The 18337-nt window shown below is 38.1% G+C and overlaps 2 protein-coding genes across 7 annotated transcripts; one reads left to right on the top strand and one right to left on the bottom strand.

Moving 5' to 3' along the window:
- Positions 1-1041: 1041 nt before the first annotated feature.
- On the bottom strand, positions 1042-12380 carry stip1 (stress-induced phosphoprotein 1). The gene is made up of 14 exons (XM_059351151.1): positions 12266-12380; positions 8711-8920; positions 8469-8610; positions 7957-8098; positions 7436-7601; positions 7184-7310; positions 6507-6609; positions 6026-6146; positions 5738-5834; positions 5517-5641; positions 3678-3714; positions 3436-3539; positions 2859-3031; positions 1042-2777 (listed from the first exon to the last, which is right to left on the bottom strand). The coding sequence occupies exons 1-14, from the start codon at positions 12272-12274 to the stop codon at positions 2705-2707; spliced, it is 1629 nt and encodes a 542-aa protein (XP_059207134.1). The 5' UTR covers positions 12275-12380; the 3' UTR covers positions 1042-2704.
- Positions 11485-18246, top strand: LOC131986278 (spermatogenesis-associated protein 22). 6 transcript variants are annotated; one of them, XM_059351155.1, is made up of 8 exons: positions 11485-11938; positions 15363-15440; positions 15734-15871; positions 16375-16564; positions 16840-17206; positions 17303-17426; positions 17503-17600; positions 17738-18246. In XM_059351155.1, the coding sequence occupies exons 2-8, from the start codon at positions 15401-15403 to the stop codon at positions 17927-17929; spliced, it is 1149 nt and encodes a 382-aa protein (XP_059207138.1). In that variant the 5' UTR covers positions 11485-11938; positions 15363-15400; the 3' UTR covers positions 17930-18246. The 6 variants fall into 6 exon arrangements, with proteins under 6 accessions (XP_059207138.1, XP_059207137.1, XP_059207136.1 ...); XM_059351154.1 differs by lacking the exon at positions 11485-11938 and adding an exon at positions 14902-14971; XM_059351153.1 differs by lacking the exon at positions 11485-11938 and adding an exon at positions 14966-15042.
- The last annotated feature ends 91 nt before the right edge of the window (positions 18247-18337 follow it).

Genomic DNA, 18337 nt, shown 5'->3' on the forward strand with positions numbered 1-18337 from the left:
ATTATTATTAACATTATTATTATCTATGTAGTGGGTCAATTTTGCCAGATTATACTGATGCTGAGATGTGAGTGGCCTTGACAAGAGGACATCGTGGTGCATTTGTAGTTCTATGAGCGTTTGCACATCTGCACATGAAAATGCACTTGATGACAGTTAGTTATTGGCATATTGAGTATATTTACTGTATATTATTGTAAATATTCTGTATTTTGCCAGATTATGGTGATTCTGGGATTATGATGATATGGCCCTTGAATATTGTTGTCCAGGGTACAGCAAAGTGTTAATCTGGCCCTGGCTACAGGGTCCAGCTACTGATCACGTTTAAAGCACGTCTGGCTCCAAGTTATGTAGTGGAAATGTTGACTCCGTATGAGCCAAGTCTTAACATAGGGCCAAATCAAATCTAAAGGTGACCCGTTTTTATAGACTTCATTGTATGTGACGTCGTCTCATTTATTACTGCCGACGTTGCTTCCGCCCGTTCATTTGCGTTTTTGTATCCGGATTTATTTCTCTGATTAATATTGCTCTTGCTCGGCCGCACGGTTAAGCCTTTTGCTTGGCCCTGTCTGTCCGAGCACTTTGTAAACGCTTTTGTAAAGCTGCTAAAGTTACTTTTATTATACACCAACACTCAATTTTGTGATGCTTGGGAGTCCTCAAAGTAGTCCTCAGCACCTTTTAATAACTTTAGAATATTTGCAGCTGACACGCAATGTATGTTTTTCATTTTTAACACAAGGAATTCATTTAAGTTTGGTATGTCTACACTCTGGAAAAGCATATTTCCCAACATATAATCCAAATATCTATCAACATGTCAAAGGTGCTATGTTTAAGCATGTAAAAGATGAAAAGCATAACGATTTACACAAGTGTTTCTATGAAGAATCTCCCATTGTACTTTTTATTGGTGTATTGTAAAGTTTAAATCACGCTAAGACCTCACTATAAAACGTAGGTCTACTACTGCATTAAGTCACTGTCAACATTGTTGGTCTTATAGGACAAAAAAGCCACAACTGACCTTTAAAATACATTCAGATACTGTATATTTCACTGTACAGCTGATTTCAGTTGGTACATTACACTTCTTGGGGCCTTTTACATCATGTGAGTTCCATGTTTGTTGTTTATGATTACAATGGGACTTTGATGTGGGGAAAAAACACTATTTTTGCTGTGTTGTTTACCCTAAGTTATAAAGAAATCCAGATAGAGCACTTCTGCTGTGGTAATGTGAAAAACAAAATGTATCACAGTTCTAACATATTTGAGTCCCTCTTGGAAATCATAGCACAGATACTTTCACAATGTGTTGACTTTGAGGTATCTGAAGCCACGTTTCATAGCAATAGTATAACATGTGTATTTCTCTCTGAAAACAGAAGCTGAGCAGTCCACTGCTGTAGGAGGTCAGCACTGGGGCTTCGGTGCACTAAGACAAGTGGACAAACATTAAAGATGCATCATGAAGTGGAATAATTGTGACCCTTATTACACAACCAGTAGTTGCTAGTTTAGAGAGGTAAATCCACCCTTTAATAACCATCACATTAATCCCCTTATCTTGAAATGTTCAAGCCAGGCAGGTTGTCACTTTGGAAAGAAGACCACCAATTCCAGCCTTGGAAAACCAATATTTGAGTCTAGTCAAAAGTATCTTCCTCCTGTGCTGTGCTTGGGCAACTCATGGCAACTTTTGTTAAGATAATTGCACAGTATTCTTGTGTCTTGCTGATAGTTCAATTGGAACAAGAGCTTTGCCTCAATGTTTTTAATTTTTGACTAACATAAAATATTACATAATAACAAGGCTGTCTTAATTGCTATATGAACCATTAATGATCAACATTAAAGCACTTATCATGGCAACATATCTCTAGACTCCTGATGGCATTCAGTAATGTTCTTCCAGTCCCAGTTACAATTTGTCAGTATGAATCCTCTAACCACCACAATCAAGGAAACGCTCAACGCTTTCCTGGCATATGCTTTACACAAATAATATCATCCAAGACAGCAAGGAACTAATTTCAAATATTTTAGATAAGTACAAAAATAATACCAAACATGTTTACAAGTTTCTGGACCTGCATATGGCTGGCCAGTAGATAGGGTAGATTCAGCTTCTACCTGAGATGACCAAAAAAAAAAAAAAGAGGAAAACAAACTGACACCTCAGCTTTAAAGCACCATGTTAAGTCAAATCTAAAGAGGACAAGAAACTTAAGAACAATGACCATTGTTGACAATTTAAATTTTTGATTTCTATATTACAATCTTTATTTTAAGTGTAGATGTTTCTATTTTTGTTTCCTTACACCATGAACCAATATGAATATGTGATCAACTTTAGGGTGGATTTCCCCTTTAAACACTGCACGTGCTGGTGCACTCAATTGTGCTGTTTATTTAAGATGTATTTGAGCATCTGTACAAATAAATCCAGTTTTTTCAGATGATGTTTTCTGAAGGCCTGAAATTTTCCAGATGACATACAAGATGTTTTCTTAAATACAATGAAAAAGTTGTGAAACTGATTTAAAAAAAAAACATAACATACACACAAAGTCACAAAGTCTCAGAGAGACAAAGGACTATATACTTTTGAATTTGAAGGCAAGAAAGGAGGAAGTTATATTTTGGAGGGATTTGCAAGTTGTTCCACTGTTGTCTTGGAGTCTCTTGGTTCTTGTCAACGAATGGCTATCAGTCCGACATCGATGAGTTTCTGAATCTTCTGAGCAATGACTGGATTCTTTAGGTGGCTGAGGATCAAACAGAAACAAACATTAACTTCTTCATGCTGAGAGACACAAAGTGAAACAATAAAAAGTTGGTAAACTTACTCGCTAAGCGCCTGAGGGTCCTTCTGCATTTGCTCGAGGATCATGCGCATGGCTGGGTCACTCATAATCTGCTGCACCTCGGGATCAGACATGGCCCTTTTCTTCACTTCCTCAGGACTGTCATTCCTCATGGTCTGACTGACCATGCAGCGCTGCAAGCCTTCTGTGGCTTCCTGAATGTGGAGAGGGCAAATGGATCATTACACAGTGAATATGAATACAGATGTATACTTAATCATCACAGGACATTTCAAAATGTCACTTTTAACTAAACTTGTTAAAATCAGAATTCCTCAGATTTTACTGGAATGGTCACCTAACTCTTGGCAATACTACCATACATTCACATTCCAGACTATTGAAGCCATTACTTAAAGAGAGCAGTTAAGTCACAGTACCTTTTACATAAATGGAGTAAAAATGGAATTCATGTAATGACCTATTATTTAGATCAGTAGCTAGATTAAGTAGAAGTCCTAGTATAAGTATTAAACCTGAAACAATTGAAAGGGTCCAAGGCCTTGAAATCAAGATATTTTGCAGACTTTTCAGAGCTGTGTAGTAACCAGTAAAATACCTTTGAAGAAGAGTCAAGCTCCAGAGCTTTCTGGTACGCATCCATAGCTTTTGTAAAGTCTTTCATGGCCTCCAAGGCAGCTCCTTTACGTGTGTAGCCTTTTACTGTGGACAGATGTTTAAATTAGGCATAAAATAAGAAGAACTTCTCCTAAATCTAAACATTAACATATGGATATAAAATGCTACTTCATTAAAGTTATGAAGCAAAATGTGAATTGATAAAAAAAGTTTCCTACTTACTGAATGAGGGCTCAAGTTGAATGCACACTTCACAGTCCTGACAAAATGAAAAAGATTATCATAGTCATTTTTTTCTGTCAAGTTAGAATCTCAATTACTGATTTGTAGGGTTGTTTAAGATTAAACCGGTTCGATTTTATGCAAACCGGCTGGACCAGTGTGACATGTAAACATCACACGTTGACAGCACAACAGTGCTAAATCCAGCTTGTATTGCATTAGCAATAAACAGTATGACAATGCGACTATCATTATCTTATGTTTGTTTATGAACATACTAACTGAACCACTGACGGGTAGGATGCAATTTACTGACGAGCCAAAACTGGCAACATGAAGAAGATCCGATTTCAGTAAAGGTGGGAGGAGAAAGATGTGCACAGTAGGGGTGTGCCATATCGTATCGTTCACAATAATATCGGTATATTTTTTTTAATGGTTAAAAAAAATGCATATCGTGATATTGGCAACATTCCTACTTCTTGATGTGGTGGTTAAACTTGTTTTAATCACAAAAAGCTACTAACTCCCTGACGCTAAACACATGCAGCTTTCAAAATAAGAGCACAGTGTGTTAAGAGAATCCACCACATAATTTACAAGAAGACTGTCAAAATAAGATGCCTTAAATAAAACATACAAGAACCTTTATTCTCCTTTACAAAATGTCATTAAAATATGCCCCCGGAACCCCTAAATGGATATTTTTTATTATTTAGTCTTGACTAGAGTCAAGAGTAATTTTTTTTTTTGTATTTGGCAACTGTTGAGATTTGCACTTCACACTACATTTCAGATTTTTATTTATTTATACAGACTAAAAAAATCATCATCATCATTTTTAAGTATTTGGTAATATCGTCAAGAATATTGTTATCGCAAAAATAGCCTGAAATATCGTGATATTCTTTTAGGGCCATATCGCCCACCCCTAGTGCACAGCACACGTTGCGTTTGTTTATTAGAAAGTTCATGTGTTTTTTGGCTGTGATGACACATGGCAATGTTAATTTACAAAGTAAGTAAAGTGTTAATACACCAGTATGGCAAAATTTTGGATTTGAAGCCGAACATGTAAACATATTACCACTACCAAGTGGATTTGAGTTGCTACACTCTCATTTATGAGCTCTCATTAGCCGTGTTAAACTGAATTTTTAAGCAAAAGCACACAAAAAACAAAGCTGCACAAATGTACGTTGGTCAGAAGATGGCAGCGTAAGGTATTGCTGTAGGCTAATTCTCAGTTAACAGTAGAAGATGAAGAGATTGAGCAAGAGAGAAAAAAAAGAAAAGAAAAAAAAGGAGGTTCCTAATCAGACAACTTTTGCCACCCACGAGAGAATTGAGAGAAGTCTTAAGGAAATTGATTCAATCAGGCAACTTGTAATTCTTCTTTCATGTCAACTCGTCTTGACCGGCAGAGCGGAAACAGCTGATCGGTCACGTGAGTTAAATGTTCGCTACGTCAGAACTCATTTGGAAAAAGTGTTTCTAGCTCCCATTTAACTCATTAACTATTTTTTGTAAAAGACAAAAAACATTTCAATTGAGCATAAAAACTTTTATGCACATTTTCGAAAGTTTTATAAAATGTTGGTGTTTCTATCCAAGCTTTTTTCATGCGAATCTACAAAATGTGCAGAGAAATTTGTTGATGGAAATACGACTGAGGTCTCATTATGTTCCACTCGGGATCGAGTCAAGTGCGACACCTAGTGGTAAATTTCAGTATACTGGTTGGGTCTGCTGTTTGGTTTAATATCAATCCAATTTGTAAAAGTTTATGCTGACCCAACCCTGTTAGTCCCAGAGATGCTTGTTAAAAATGCACTGTACCTTCAGGGCAAGTTGGAACTCCAACAGCTTTGTGTAGCAGGCAGCTCTGTTACTGAAGAGTTTGGCATCATTGGGGTTTCTCTTAATGGCCTCAGAGTAATGTTTCATGGCTACGGGGTAGTCTCCTGCGGGAAGGAAAATAATTCATCTTTATACAAGTTTCAGAAAGAAGAATCAAATGAAAATGATCAGCCAAAAAGCACTACAACTACTACACAGACCTTTCTGGAAGGCATCGTTGCCCTTGGTCTTCTCTTCCAGCGCTAAGTCAGGGTTGATGTAGGCTAGTTTCTCCTGCTCCTTCAGTATCTTCTCTGCCTGCAGAATCAATTACAGTATCAAGATTTGAGTCGAGTGCCCATTTTTATCACCTGTTCACAAGCAGGTTAAGCACAACTCTTCTTAAAAAGTCCACTTAAACTGTAAAGGTCTGGATAAATGAGTAGTGTCCGAAGATCTCAGTTAAAATGATAAAGCTCCACTCAGTATTAAATCAGCTTGCACTGCACCTGTTGACACTTCTTCAAGACATCAGGAGTACGATGTTCTGTCAAACTCTTGTTGAAATACTGAGTTGCTTCTTTGTATTTTTCCTGTTTGAAGTACGAGTTTCCAATCCTAGCCAAGGCCCTATACAAAGAGAAGACAGAGAGAAAAGCACATGTTATTATATCAGAATGCAGTGATCTGACATTGTTGTTTTCCATCGAAAGCCTTAAAAGTCAACAACTCATGATGGGGGAGCATTTTATGGAGAGGATAGGTCAGTATTCTTACGAAACAAATAAGAACTGCAGTCACGCAACCACTTATGTTCTCTTGAACAAATTCTCAAGTGAATAGGCAGATAATTTCTAAAGTTAATATATGAATTTGAAAATATATAATCAGAGTCCACAACCTCAAGGGCAGGACTGTGTGGGTGTGTGTAGATTCACTCAAAGAAGACAAAAATGGAAAATGAGACAAAAAAGCTTTTACAGAACTCACTTTGCAATTTGTCTGTAGTCTTCACGGTTCTCTCTGCCAACATCAATGGCCTTCTCACACAGCTCTCGGCACTTCTCAAAATCTCCCTTCTCAAAGTACACAGCTGAAGGGATGACAAAAAAGGAGCACACATTTAACATCAAAGTCAAGATTAGAAGTCATAGTCTTGACAGTTTTTCAATTCTAGTTGAACTGAGCTAAACTGGCAGTAAGACTTTTGGGTCAATACTTCAGTGCATTCTATATTTTTGAGCAATTAGAGTGGCCAAATGGTAAAAGTTCAAGCTGCATAACAGCAACATCCCTGATATAATTCCAGCCATGTGGCTTTTGTTACATACCTTCATACCTTCCTCCATTTCTGCCCTCTATACAGTCATCCGTCCATTAAATCAAAAATGCCCCAAAAATATAATCTTCAAAACAAACAAAAAAGCCTGGCCTATAAGCCCACATCAATAAAGAAAATAAAATTGGCATTTATCAAATGCGTTGTTGGCAAACACATTTCTTTCAAGCTAAAGATTTAGTTGTGGTAGTCAGTCCATTTGCAGAAACTCCAACCAATCACAAAGATATTTTCTTGAAAACCAATTCAGATTAACCCTAAATTTAAGAAATTCTGAATTATCTGTTGGTTTTGTGCACTTTATGGGTCAACACAGGAGAATAATTACCTGCTTGATTAGATATATAGGTCATGTTGGTGGGGTCATGTTTGATTGCTTCTTCATAATGTTTCAGCGCCGTTTCAAAGTCCTTATTCTTATATGCAGTATTTCCTAATTCCTTTTCTTTCAAGGCCTGTGAAAAAATGGAAAGGATTATAAAAAAAACTCAGAATAAGGATTAATTAGTAGAGGCAAAATGGCTTAAACCCCATTGACTTTAAAAAAAAACCCAACAACCCTTTTCTATTTTTGTTTTACCTTTCTCTTGTTTTCAGGAAGGTCTTCCTCTTTGGGAGGAGGTGGCTGAGTCTCTTTGGGTTTGGGGGGAGGAGGGGGAGTGGGCTCCTCGTCTTCTTCCATCTCAGAAAGGTTAAGTCCCAGCAGCACAGAGAGAGTGGTCATTACTCTAGGATCCTGCAGCTTCCTACAAAACAGTTAGAAAAACAAAATGCATTTCTAATAACAGTATTAAGGGCTAATTCACAGCTTTGATTAAAACGTTTTTTTTTTTACTATTTAAACCCTTTAGTACCGTGTATGCTCATGATTAGTTAGCCACAACAGTGACGACGACCTTCAATGATATCTAAAACCTACACGGAATGGTAGTGGGCCTACAAACACCATGTAATAGTGTATGTTCACTGAGCAACAACATCTCTTAGTACTTCTTAGTTTTTGGGCAATTCTACCCCAAACTAACTGTTTGTTTTTCAGCCCTGCCTCAAGACATATTCGTTCGTCTTAAATCAGAGAGTTTTCATAATGCTGACACGTACGTTCCAAGCTCTGATGGTTTGTTCCTGAGCTGCTCCAGCAGTTCTCTGTAGCTTGCATCTGACAGCAGCTCACGGGTGCGAGAATCACTCTCCAGTTTCTGAAACAAGTTGGGCATGGCGAAGGGGTTCATCATCGTTTTCTCTGGTGAAGCAAACATTAATGTTTATTAGTGTCATTTATATGGTCACATAAAGCACTCAGGATGCCCACCCATCTTGCACTTGTCTAGGAATAAATTCAGCAGAGCTTTCTCTCCTCCGTAACCCTTAGTACTTGTCCATGGTGTGAATGAATCACAACACTTAAAACCCCAAGTGGACTGCCTACTCGCCTTTTGAAAACTTCAGCACTCACAATGAGATTTTACTTCAGTGCTCCTGTCAGCAGCCATCTCTAACTCCTCTACCCACATAGGAGAGGAAATGACTCATTTTTTTTTTTTTTTTTTTACATCATATTGCTACTATTTCCCTGCATAATAAAAGAGAGCACAAAATTGAACAGTTTTTACCTGCAAGCCGGGCCTCAATGTTCTGTAAACCCTCCTTTAGCTGCTGATTGCCTGGCTCTTGCCGGATTCCCTCTTGGTAAGTTCCCTTAGCATCCTCCAATCGGCCAAGAAATTCCAATGCTGCAGCTTTGCGGGAGTAGCCCTGGTTGAAACAAATGGAAAGAATATATTTTGCTTTTTCAATTTTAATTCCTACTAATCTTGTCAACACAATATTATTATTAGAATTATTGACATCTCACCTTGCCCCAATCGGGCTTGATCTTGATGGTCTGACAGGCGTCCTGGAGAGCATTCTCATAGTTGCCCTTCTTGGCATAGGCAGCTGAGCGGTTACTGAACAGGACATGGTTTGAAGGGTCAAGGGCCAAAGCTTCGGTGTAGCAACGTACAGCCTCATCAATATTTCCTGCACTCAGTGCCTTGTTGCCCTGGTCTTTCAATGCTGAAACCTATGAGCCAGAAAGATGCAACCAAATTAAGCATGAAGACACAAATTCACAATAATACTACAGGTCTGCTGCTCCAACTTCTTATCATTCTTACACAAAAGTACATGTACAGTCTCCTATGTAGACCTAACTACAGAGAAGCAGCTGCCACTGGCAGAACGGGAAAAAAATTGACAACCCCTCAGCTGTTCATGTCAGACAGGTGCCACAGTGACGCAGAGAAATAATATGTCTTTATTACTTCTGTAGCTTGAAAATAAGGTGACCCGGAGTTTAGCTTATAGTCGTACAGGAAGAAGGTTTGAATACACAAAAGATTACCCCGCTTTGGTAAATGTCAGTTCCAGTGTGGATGACAGGCCTGCTAGCTGAAGCCCTGCCCCGACAGACGAAGGCACTTGTTGGTTGTGGTTTGACAAGTTATCACACTGCATCTCCACAGTATGTGATAGAATAAATTACGCACTATGCAGAGAAAAAGCACCACTCCATACTAAAGAGGCTTTCTATCATTTCTGGCTTCACTTCTCCACCATGTGCCAACACTAAATGTGCATTATAATTATACTGGGCGAATAACAAGGAGTGTTGACAGAGATGGCTTTTGCTCCACATTTACCAGAGCTAATACCATTTTAACATGGCAACATCATAATCCCCTGTGATGGTGTAGGATGCGATTTTCACAAGTATGGGCAGGATTTTCAATACATACTAGGCACCTGCTAGACTGATTTTTTTTCCAGTGCATTTTTTTGTGTATTTCACAGTTCTTTAATCTTTAGACCAGCTGCAACAGTAATGTTTGTCACAACTAGCATGACACAAAGCCAAGTACGCAGCAGTGGTCCTTGGAAAACCAGGGCTGTACTCAAAAAATATTATTAGAAAACAATAAGAAAAAAAGCAATTGTTATCAGAAAAACTCAAGCAAGGTCTCCTTGATGACGTTTTTGCTTTTTGATACGGTCAGTGGTACATCCTGAAATCGCAGCACACACGTAAAGTCATTAGGCAGGCAAACATAATCAAACGCTACTGTCAAAAATACACATGGAGCCTGTGAGAAGAATTCTGGTTGCTTATGTGCCTGATGGAGACAACGTGTGAGTACACAGTGTCTTACTGCCCTCTTTTGACCTGTAAGATGTTAAGTGCGGCTTATTTTTGGTAATGTTTCGTGGCCTTGCCAGGGAAGTTATGACTTCAGCTGACATATGATAATAAATATCGTCACACTGTTAAAATAATAGCCTGTCATTTTTTGTCAAAATTGTTTTTTTTTGCCTAAATCATCTCCTCATGACGCCGGCCACCTATGGTAAAATCACCTACATCCTCAGTTGATCAGATCATGTGATTTTACCCCTTTAAGATAATGGTCCAAGTCAAGTGTGTGACTTAACCCTTTGGAATCTCTGGCTGTCGAATTTGTAATACTCTCATGGTCACTCATCATGTTTTGCAGCAGAACTTCACCTATATGACCTGATTATTATTTTTTCACTTGACTAACATTTTGAACCCAAAGGAAAAAAAAAACCTGAAATCTGAAAAAAAATAAATGTTTTTTTAAACTTTCAAAACTATGTATTAGGGCCAAGTATGGAAAAAAAATTGCCACCTTTTTTTCTCATAAATATGCAATTTTTTCTCTCGAAATATTACCCCCCTCCCCCGGATCCATATAAATATTTTTTTTTTTCATACTTGGCCCTAAAACACTGTCGTACAAAACACAGTCATGCTCAGTAAAGAATTTTTAAATGTTGCAAATCTGATCACATGTTGCACAAGTAGGGTCATTTTACCTCTTATATTATAAGAGGTAAAATGAGGATAACATCTAGTTCTTTATCTTCATGTCAAATATAGAGAGTGTCAAGCCAATACTTTGAAGGGAAGTTGACGGAATGCAATGTTGCTTCGTTTTTCAGGACTGTCAGGACTCCAGAGGGTTAAGCGGATTTATTATGCCTAAGTCAAAATAAAATGTGACTTAGGTATTTTTTTTAACATGCCTTTGTGACTTAAGCAAGATATGGTAACACTTTATTTTGAAGGTGTCTACATAAGAGTGACACAAGCGTGTCATAAACATGACATGGGATGTGTCATGAACATTAATGACAATTTGAAGTAACATTAATGCTCATAATACTTGTCATGTCATGTTTCTGACAGGCTTATGTCTTATGCAGACACCTTCAAAATAAGGTGTTACCATATCTTGCTTGAGTCATAAAGACATGTTCAAAAAATTGCCTAAGTCATTTATTTCTCTTAAGTTACATAATTAACACAGTGTTATTACTATGTTACATCCTTTTTGAGTGAAATGATCAATAAATGTCATATGTTACACTTTTGGTGAAGTTTTTTGTGTTTCCTACAAAACTTGAAAAAATGAGTTAGGCGATTATTTTAACAGGGTGACGTTTTTAGAATAAAGGTAACGACAGATATAAACAAATTACCCAGTTACACAACTGTCCAGAGGACGACAGAATGCGGCTGTAGCCATGACAGCGGCACCGTGTGCGTCGAGAAAGATCCTCCGGTGTGAGTGAGGCTACTGAGAACAACTGAAGCCGATCCAAAAATACTCCTGCAGCATGTGCTACTGACGGACTGTCGCAGTTTAGCTGCCGATCCTCCGGCACAGCATTTTAACACTAAGGTTTACTTCCTAGCTGGGTTTATTATGGCTTTAATGGCTCCGTCACGTTAATAATGAAAGCGTCCACATTGAGAGCTAGTTGATGTTAGCTGTGAAACAGTGATATTATGGGTACAACAGGGTATCTTGGCGGTGATTTGCTAGAGATTAGCTACCTGCTCCGTCACATCGAGGCACGGACAAGGGCACTAACAGTGACAAGCAAACATTACGGAGATATTTTCGTCATCATAAAGCAGCGGTGACAATTTTCAGTCATATGCGTTAGCTAATGAGTTAGCTAACCTGATTGTGTGCAATCATGATTTAGCCACAACCGTACACGAATGAACAATATGGTAAGTTTGCACAATTAGGACTCCACTTTAAGTGCAATGAGGATGAGCGTTTTTCAATTTATCTTTTGTTGGGTCACAAACTCACGCCCAATTAGAAATCATCAGCTAAACGGTTACAGCATATTACTACCGGATTGAAGCTAAGCTAACAAGCTAGCTCGCTGTCTGCTACTAGCAAACAGTGAAGAACCAGCGTGAAGAGGCGGCTAACTAAGCTTACCTCAAATTCATTCACTTTTAAAGGCAATTATAATCTCAGGAATGTATAGATATCTCTAAGACACGTAGGTTGAGAAGTAATTATGAAGATAGCTGCATGACACTCACTTTCTCCATGGTGCAAGCATGAGGTTCCTTCCAGAAACTACTGCGGACTAGCGCCTCCCCCTGAACAACATGCGGGTTGCCAGTTTGAGATGTAGAAAATCCGCATTCAACGTTCAGATTTACGTTTCACCACGGGAGGGTGTTACGAGCTATGGTTCCGAGGGACAATATATAGCCCACTGACTGAAACTTCCAGAAGATGATGGAAACCAGGGGTGTATTCTACAAAATGTGGCACACGCTCTCCAAGCTGTACAAAGCTGGGGGTATGTGTTTGCAAGACATACACATAGAAATAATATTTAAATGTATTAAAACCCCTCTAGAGTCCATAAAGCACCTGTACATTACTTCTTCATGACGTGACGGCATAAAAATGAAGCAACATTGGGCCTTGCCATCAGCTTCCCTCTAAAGTTCTGGCTTGAAACTCCATGCCAGATTTTTTTTGATGATATTCAGCCAAGTAAAACCAGAGATATTGTCAATTATATTTAGTAGAAAATACTGAACTAGATATTATCCTCATTTTACCTGTTATATGTTTTATATGCAACCTGTATTCATATTTGCAATATTTAAAATTCTGTGTTTTGAAACATAATTTTCAAGATCAGATTTAATGTTTGCTTAGTTTCTTTTGGGTTAAAAATTTTGAACAAGTAAGTCAAAGTTAAAAATGAGTTATCAGGACATATAGGTGAGGTAACGCTGAAAAAAAACTGATACCAACATGGCATGGTTAAAGGTTTTTTTAACAGATTTTTTAACAGACATAGTAGCCGAAGATTTCAGAGGGTTAATGAGTCAAACTGAGTACAGTACAGTACATGGGCTTTTATGGGAAATTATTTTTAATTTAGGGGTAACAATAGTATACAGTCAGATAGCCATTTCCACATTAACATCAAGAAAGAACCAAATGAAATCGTTTATAATAATGTATGGTAGACAAGCTTTTCTTGTTGTTTACATGTTCTAGGCACTACTTTTATGGGAACTTATAAGGCTATATGATGCAATCATTAACAGATCCAGAATCTATTTCTCTCATTGTGTGGAAAAACATACACTGTATATTTGGGAAAATGAATAAATGGGATTGATTCGCTGAAGATCCAAGCATTTACAGTACAGGAGACAAGATTTATGCTTCTGGCTTCTGTTACCCCTGATTTTACCCCACCACCACAGTCTGAGGTGTGCTACCACCCATTTTACTCCCAACTCCTTATAACACCATGGTGCTACACATGTGGACAGCATGTTTGTAATTGCGTGATCTCCTTTTAGCAGACACTGCATAAACCTTTTTTTAGTCCCGAACATAAATTAAGTGGTGCTTTAGCAATCATGACTCAATAACTGAATACTTTGTTTTTGACTCGATTCAGGAAGCAACTGAAACATTGCAGGGGTTTTTTCTCCTCACCTGGAATAAAATTCAATCAACTACATAACTCATTTTCTGATCCATCTGTGAGGCAAAGGATGTAGTGGAGGCCACTCTGATAGACCATTCATGCAGCTGTTGCCATGGATTCACAGACCTAGAAAAACATGAGACAGAGAAATCATGTGTATCAAAATCAAAAGTGGCCTTCGGACCCTCACAGAGACGCACTGAAGCTGAGATTTGCCTCAGGCTTTGTGCAAAACAAAGGACAGCGCTATGTGTAGCCTTTACCTTCGTCTTTCCTTCCTTATAGACTCTCCAAATCCCTAACTACCTTATGATTTAACATTTTATTTGACTTTTAAGATAAAACAACTACTGTGGTTCGTTATTTCTGTTGCTCCTTGCAAGAGGATGATAGTTGATCAGCCTTGTTACATACCAGTCTAAAGAGTAACCACTAAAGTCAAATCCATTTTTATTATTTTGAACTAAGACCTAGATAGTCAACAGCTCAGTCAGTCTAAACTATCCTACACAGTATGAAAATAGAGGATTCAGGTCCTATAGTTATGTTGGATAAAATTTCCATATTAATGGAAGGTATATGTTTTTAATTTTGCATGCTGGCAAAAATACTGTCTGCACTGTTCATTTTAATCTCAGAGAAAGTTGAAGTTATGTAAACAAATAATGGAGGTGATAAATAAAAGTAATAATAAATAAAACTAAGATTCAATATGAGGCATACAGTAATATCATTTTATCTGATTGATTCTGATTCTGATTGAGAATTTATGTTCACACAAAATAAAAGATGAACAATTAAAAACAAAAAAACAACAATAAATGCAAGACAACAACACAAAATGAAACAACAACAAGACTCAACACTTATTTGTGTTCAAAAGGAGTGGGAAGAAGCCAAAGCTTATTAAATCCCACCCCTTCTCCCTATGTTAATTTACTATATTCAGTTATACAACAACAGTAATATTTATATATATGTATGTATAACACATAGTCATGTAGTATATAAACTTATTATTACCATTATTAACATACATTATTTGTTATTAACTTACACACACATAAGTACACATACACCCATGTAGTCACAATGAGACAACAATGAACAAACAAACAAAACAATTCGTTGTAAAATCACACCACAAACACGAAAAAACGAATTAAAAAAACTACTGTTGTTATTATTATTTTCGGCTAAAGAACCCAAGTTCTCCGAGCTTGCCGAGGTAAAGTGAAGGCAACATTCGTCACCAACGTTTTGGCGGGTGACGCTTTCCAAGGTGCTGAACCGTAAAAAACATTTTATTTTGATATATAACTACCTTTTGTTAACTTTCGCAGGAAAAAAGAAGTTAGTAACTCATTAATGTACAACGTTCATAGAAAAGATTTTGGTCGTGTTAAAGCAAAAACAGTTACGACTGGTACATTAAAGTTGTAATGGTAGCTACCTAGCTACCTTAAGATAAGCTCTTAAAAATAGCATTTTTAGCTAGTTTAAAGCTAAGCGAGCTAATTTACTGTAGCTACAGTTGCTGCTAAACTAACAGAGAACGAAACAACTTATCATGTCTGTGAGTTTGCCCACTTTTTTTTCGGACCAAAGTGGATAGCAAATACCAACCAGAACATCATGTTTAAGGTGTTTTCTTGATGCATCTCTTCCTGTAGCACTGTAATACCACCCGCTGTCTTTTCTAAGGACTACAATGAGAAGACAGGGAAACCAGCCACCCAGGCCAACAGCAGGTTTGTAAAAGAGATGTTTTACAGTCCCCACACAAGTATATTAATTTCTTCATATTAACAGGTTGCCAGATTCGGTGAAAAGTACATTGTGTTATAACGCTTGATAAAAAGAATACAATAAAAATTGGCTTTCCTTTGTCACAAAGTGTCTATTTAGTATATACAATTCAAGATTAAATTAGTTGAGATTTGTTTGTCAAAATTCAAAATTTCCTAACATTTTAACTATTATTATCTGTGTATCCTAATGTACTGGGCTGTCTGATGTGTTTTCTCCTATATGTGTCCATCAGGTTGCCTGTCTGTGCCGCTCTTCAACCAGAAGAAAAGAAACAGAGTTCCTTTGACATCTGCTCCCTCTGAGAATGAATTTTTCTCCCACAGTGAATACATGGCAAGCACCAACTCAGCTGCATCTCACAGCACATCAGGTGAGATCAGGTGAAGCATTCAGAAGCGTGTACTGTATTTCAGTCACTAGATGGCAGAATACCCAAAGAAAAATATAAAATACTGGGGGCTGCAAGACTAGGTGTACTGTAATTGAAAATGAAACATGCACACAAAACCTATTTTTTTGATTATACAAACAATAATAAACATATTTAGCCCTCAAATGTTCAAACTGTTTGCACCAGGCATTCACACATCCTAGCACCACCTTTATAATACTGGTAATACTGGAATAATTCTTACTGTATACCTACAGCCCCCTTTATATGAATGCTTCTTGAAAATATGTCCTGTGGAATGTTATTTAATGTCTGACAGCTCTAAATCACCATCCCCTGCTGAATCACAAAGTTGAGACAATTTATTTACATAAAATATAGGACAATATTGTAAAAATGTCCCCCCATGATTTAAGATACACAGCTACAGAAAGAGAAGGCTGCTTTAAAAGATTTTCCTCTGAGAAAGTACCTTTCTTTAGGTACCTACGGATATCACCAGGCATCAGGTCAATCCTCTGGTTCTCCACAAAGCCAACAGTGGAACAGGCAGGGCATCCAACAATCTAATCCGCCTCAGCAGTATGGCATCAGCAGACCTGCTCCTGGACCTGCCCCTGCAATGAAAACCTATGCACCCATACCACATCCATACAAAGTTGGAGGCACAAGGTATGTTTAATTGACTTTACGATCATTGTGTGATGGACCACTTGTTCCTAACTGCAACAGGCAGCAAGCAACTTGCTAGTCTGAGCGATGATTGCGACTTGATTTGCTGATGACCACAGAAAGTGTAGCTGGCTAGCACAGACAACGTATAAAAACATAGACTAGATAAAATTAAATGCTGTTTAAGAGTGACATGTGAGTGGTATTTGGTGTGTACTGGGTTTCAATTTTAGATGCCAGTATGTGAAAATAGATTTAAGCATTTTCATTTTCAGCTCTAAGATTGGACAGCCCAGCAACCCAACGAGACAACAGGATTCCAGCCACGGTGTTAACTCCAGACAGAGCAAATATCAATCCCCCCACATCAGTGAGAGTGCACAGAGCAAGCCAGCACCCCATACTGGGTTCTCTCAGATGAGTCAGCAGTCACCGTACAGGCCATCCAATCCCACACATCAGTATTCCCAGCAGCCCAAAGCTCTGCCTCCTGGCCCACCACCCAGCAGGCCCTCTGCTCGTGCACCACAGCCACAAAACAACTCCTGGAAGTTTACTAACAGCTTTGGGCCACAGAGATCCTCCTTTGAGGTAAACAGAAGCATAAATCAACCTCGGACTGCACAACAAACTCAAACTCAGGTAGAAAATTATATAATAATATACAAGCAGTTCAAAAATGTGCTGTTAATGTTTCATCATATTGTTCTGATCACTGCTGCATATATTTGTGCTCAGCAGGGCACATTGCCAGCGAAGCCAGCCACGGAGAACTCTCTGAGGATCCTGACTGCAGTAATTGATGGCATGAGACATTGGAGCCAGTTTAAAGACAAAGTCCCATACCTATTTGAGATATTTGGTCAGTTGATTAGGAGTTTCTGTTGCCTCTGATGTGTATTTCTAATTAAACTGACATGCTGTGCTCTTCCCTTTAGCTACTCTAGACTCTGCGGTCACACTGGGTTGCCATGGAGCCAAGAACTTCCTCATGAGAAACGGGAAGGAAGTAGTGCAGTGTGTCTTCTATGAAAATGTGAGTTGGGAAATAAGTTTTCCTTTTCACTTGTTCCTTTTCCCAAACATTAACACTGGGTTTTTTTATCTGTTCACCTCACATAAACATAGCACTGGAATTTGACTTAATCTTCATATGTGTATCTTGTCCAACAGGAGCAGGAACTGCCCCGGCTCATTCGTGGTCAAGTTCATCGCTGTGTAGGAAACTATGACCGCAGTAGAGATGTCCTTTTGTGTGTATCCGTCAGACCTGGCCTGCCCTCAGAGCTGAGGAATGCTCAGGAGGCTGTCAAAGCCTGTGATGCAGAAATGAGAGCGCTGATCAAATCCCTCAGTGAGGTCTGAGCTACTGTAGGTATTTAAAGCAGCACAAGACTGATACCAGTATTTGATGAGGCAGCATGAGAGCCATGTTTAGTGCCCTATAGTAATATACAACTCTTGTTTTGAGTAGAAGTCCAGAAAGTTTTTTTCAAAGATATTATTACAGTTTATGACCTGTAAAGGGCGCTGTTGTGCTGTTGTACTGTGCTCTAACAGTTGAGTTCCATTGCATGTTATGGCATTGATGTTTTTGTACCAATTTGTAAAAACAAATAGAAAAAATGGTTATTTCATTTATCCGGAACTTTAACGAAAAGTAAAGCCTCTCTTTTTTATAAGTTCTGAAATATTTTTATTACAAAGAAAATTCACAGAACAGCAAACATTGTTTAGAGGTTAATTCAGGTAAAGCAAACACGATGAGGTAAT

This window comes from Centropristis striata, chromosome 15, assembly GCF_030273125.1.
Source record: "Centropristis striata isolate RG_2023a ecotype Rhode Island chromosome 15, C.striata_1.0, whole genome shotgun sequence".
Lineage (NCBI taxonomy): Eukaryota > Metazoa > Chordata > Actinopteri > Perciformes > Serranidae > Centropristis > Centropristis striata.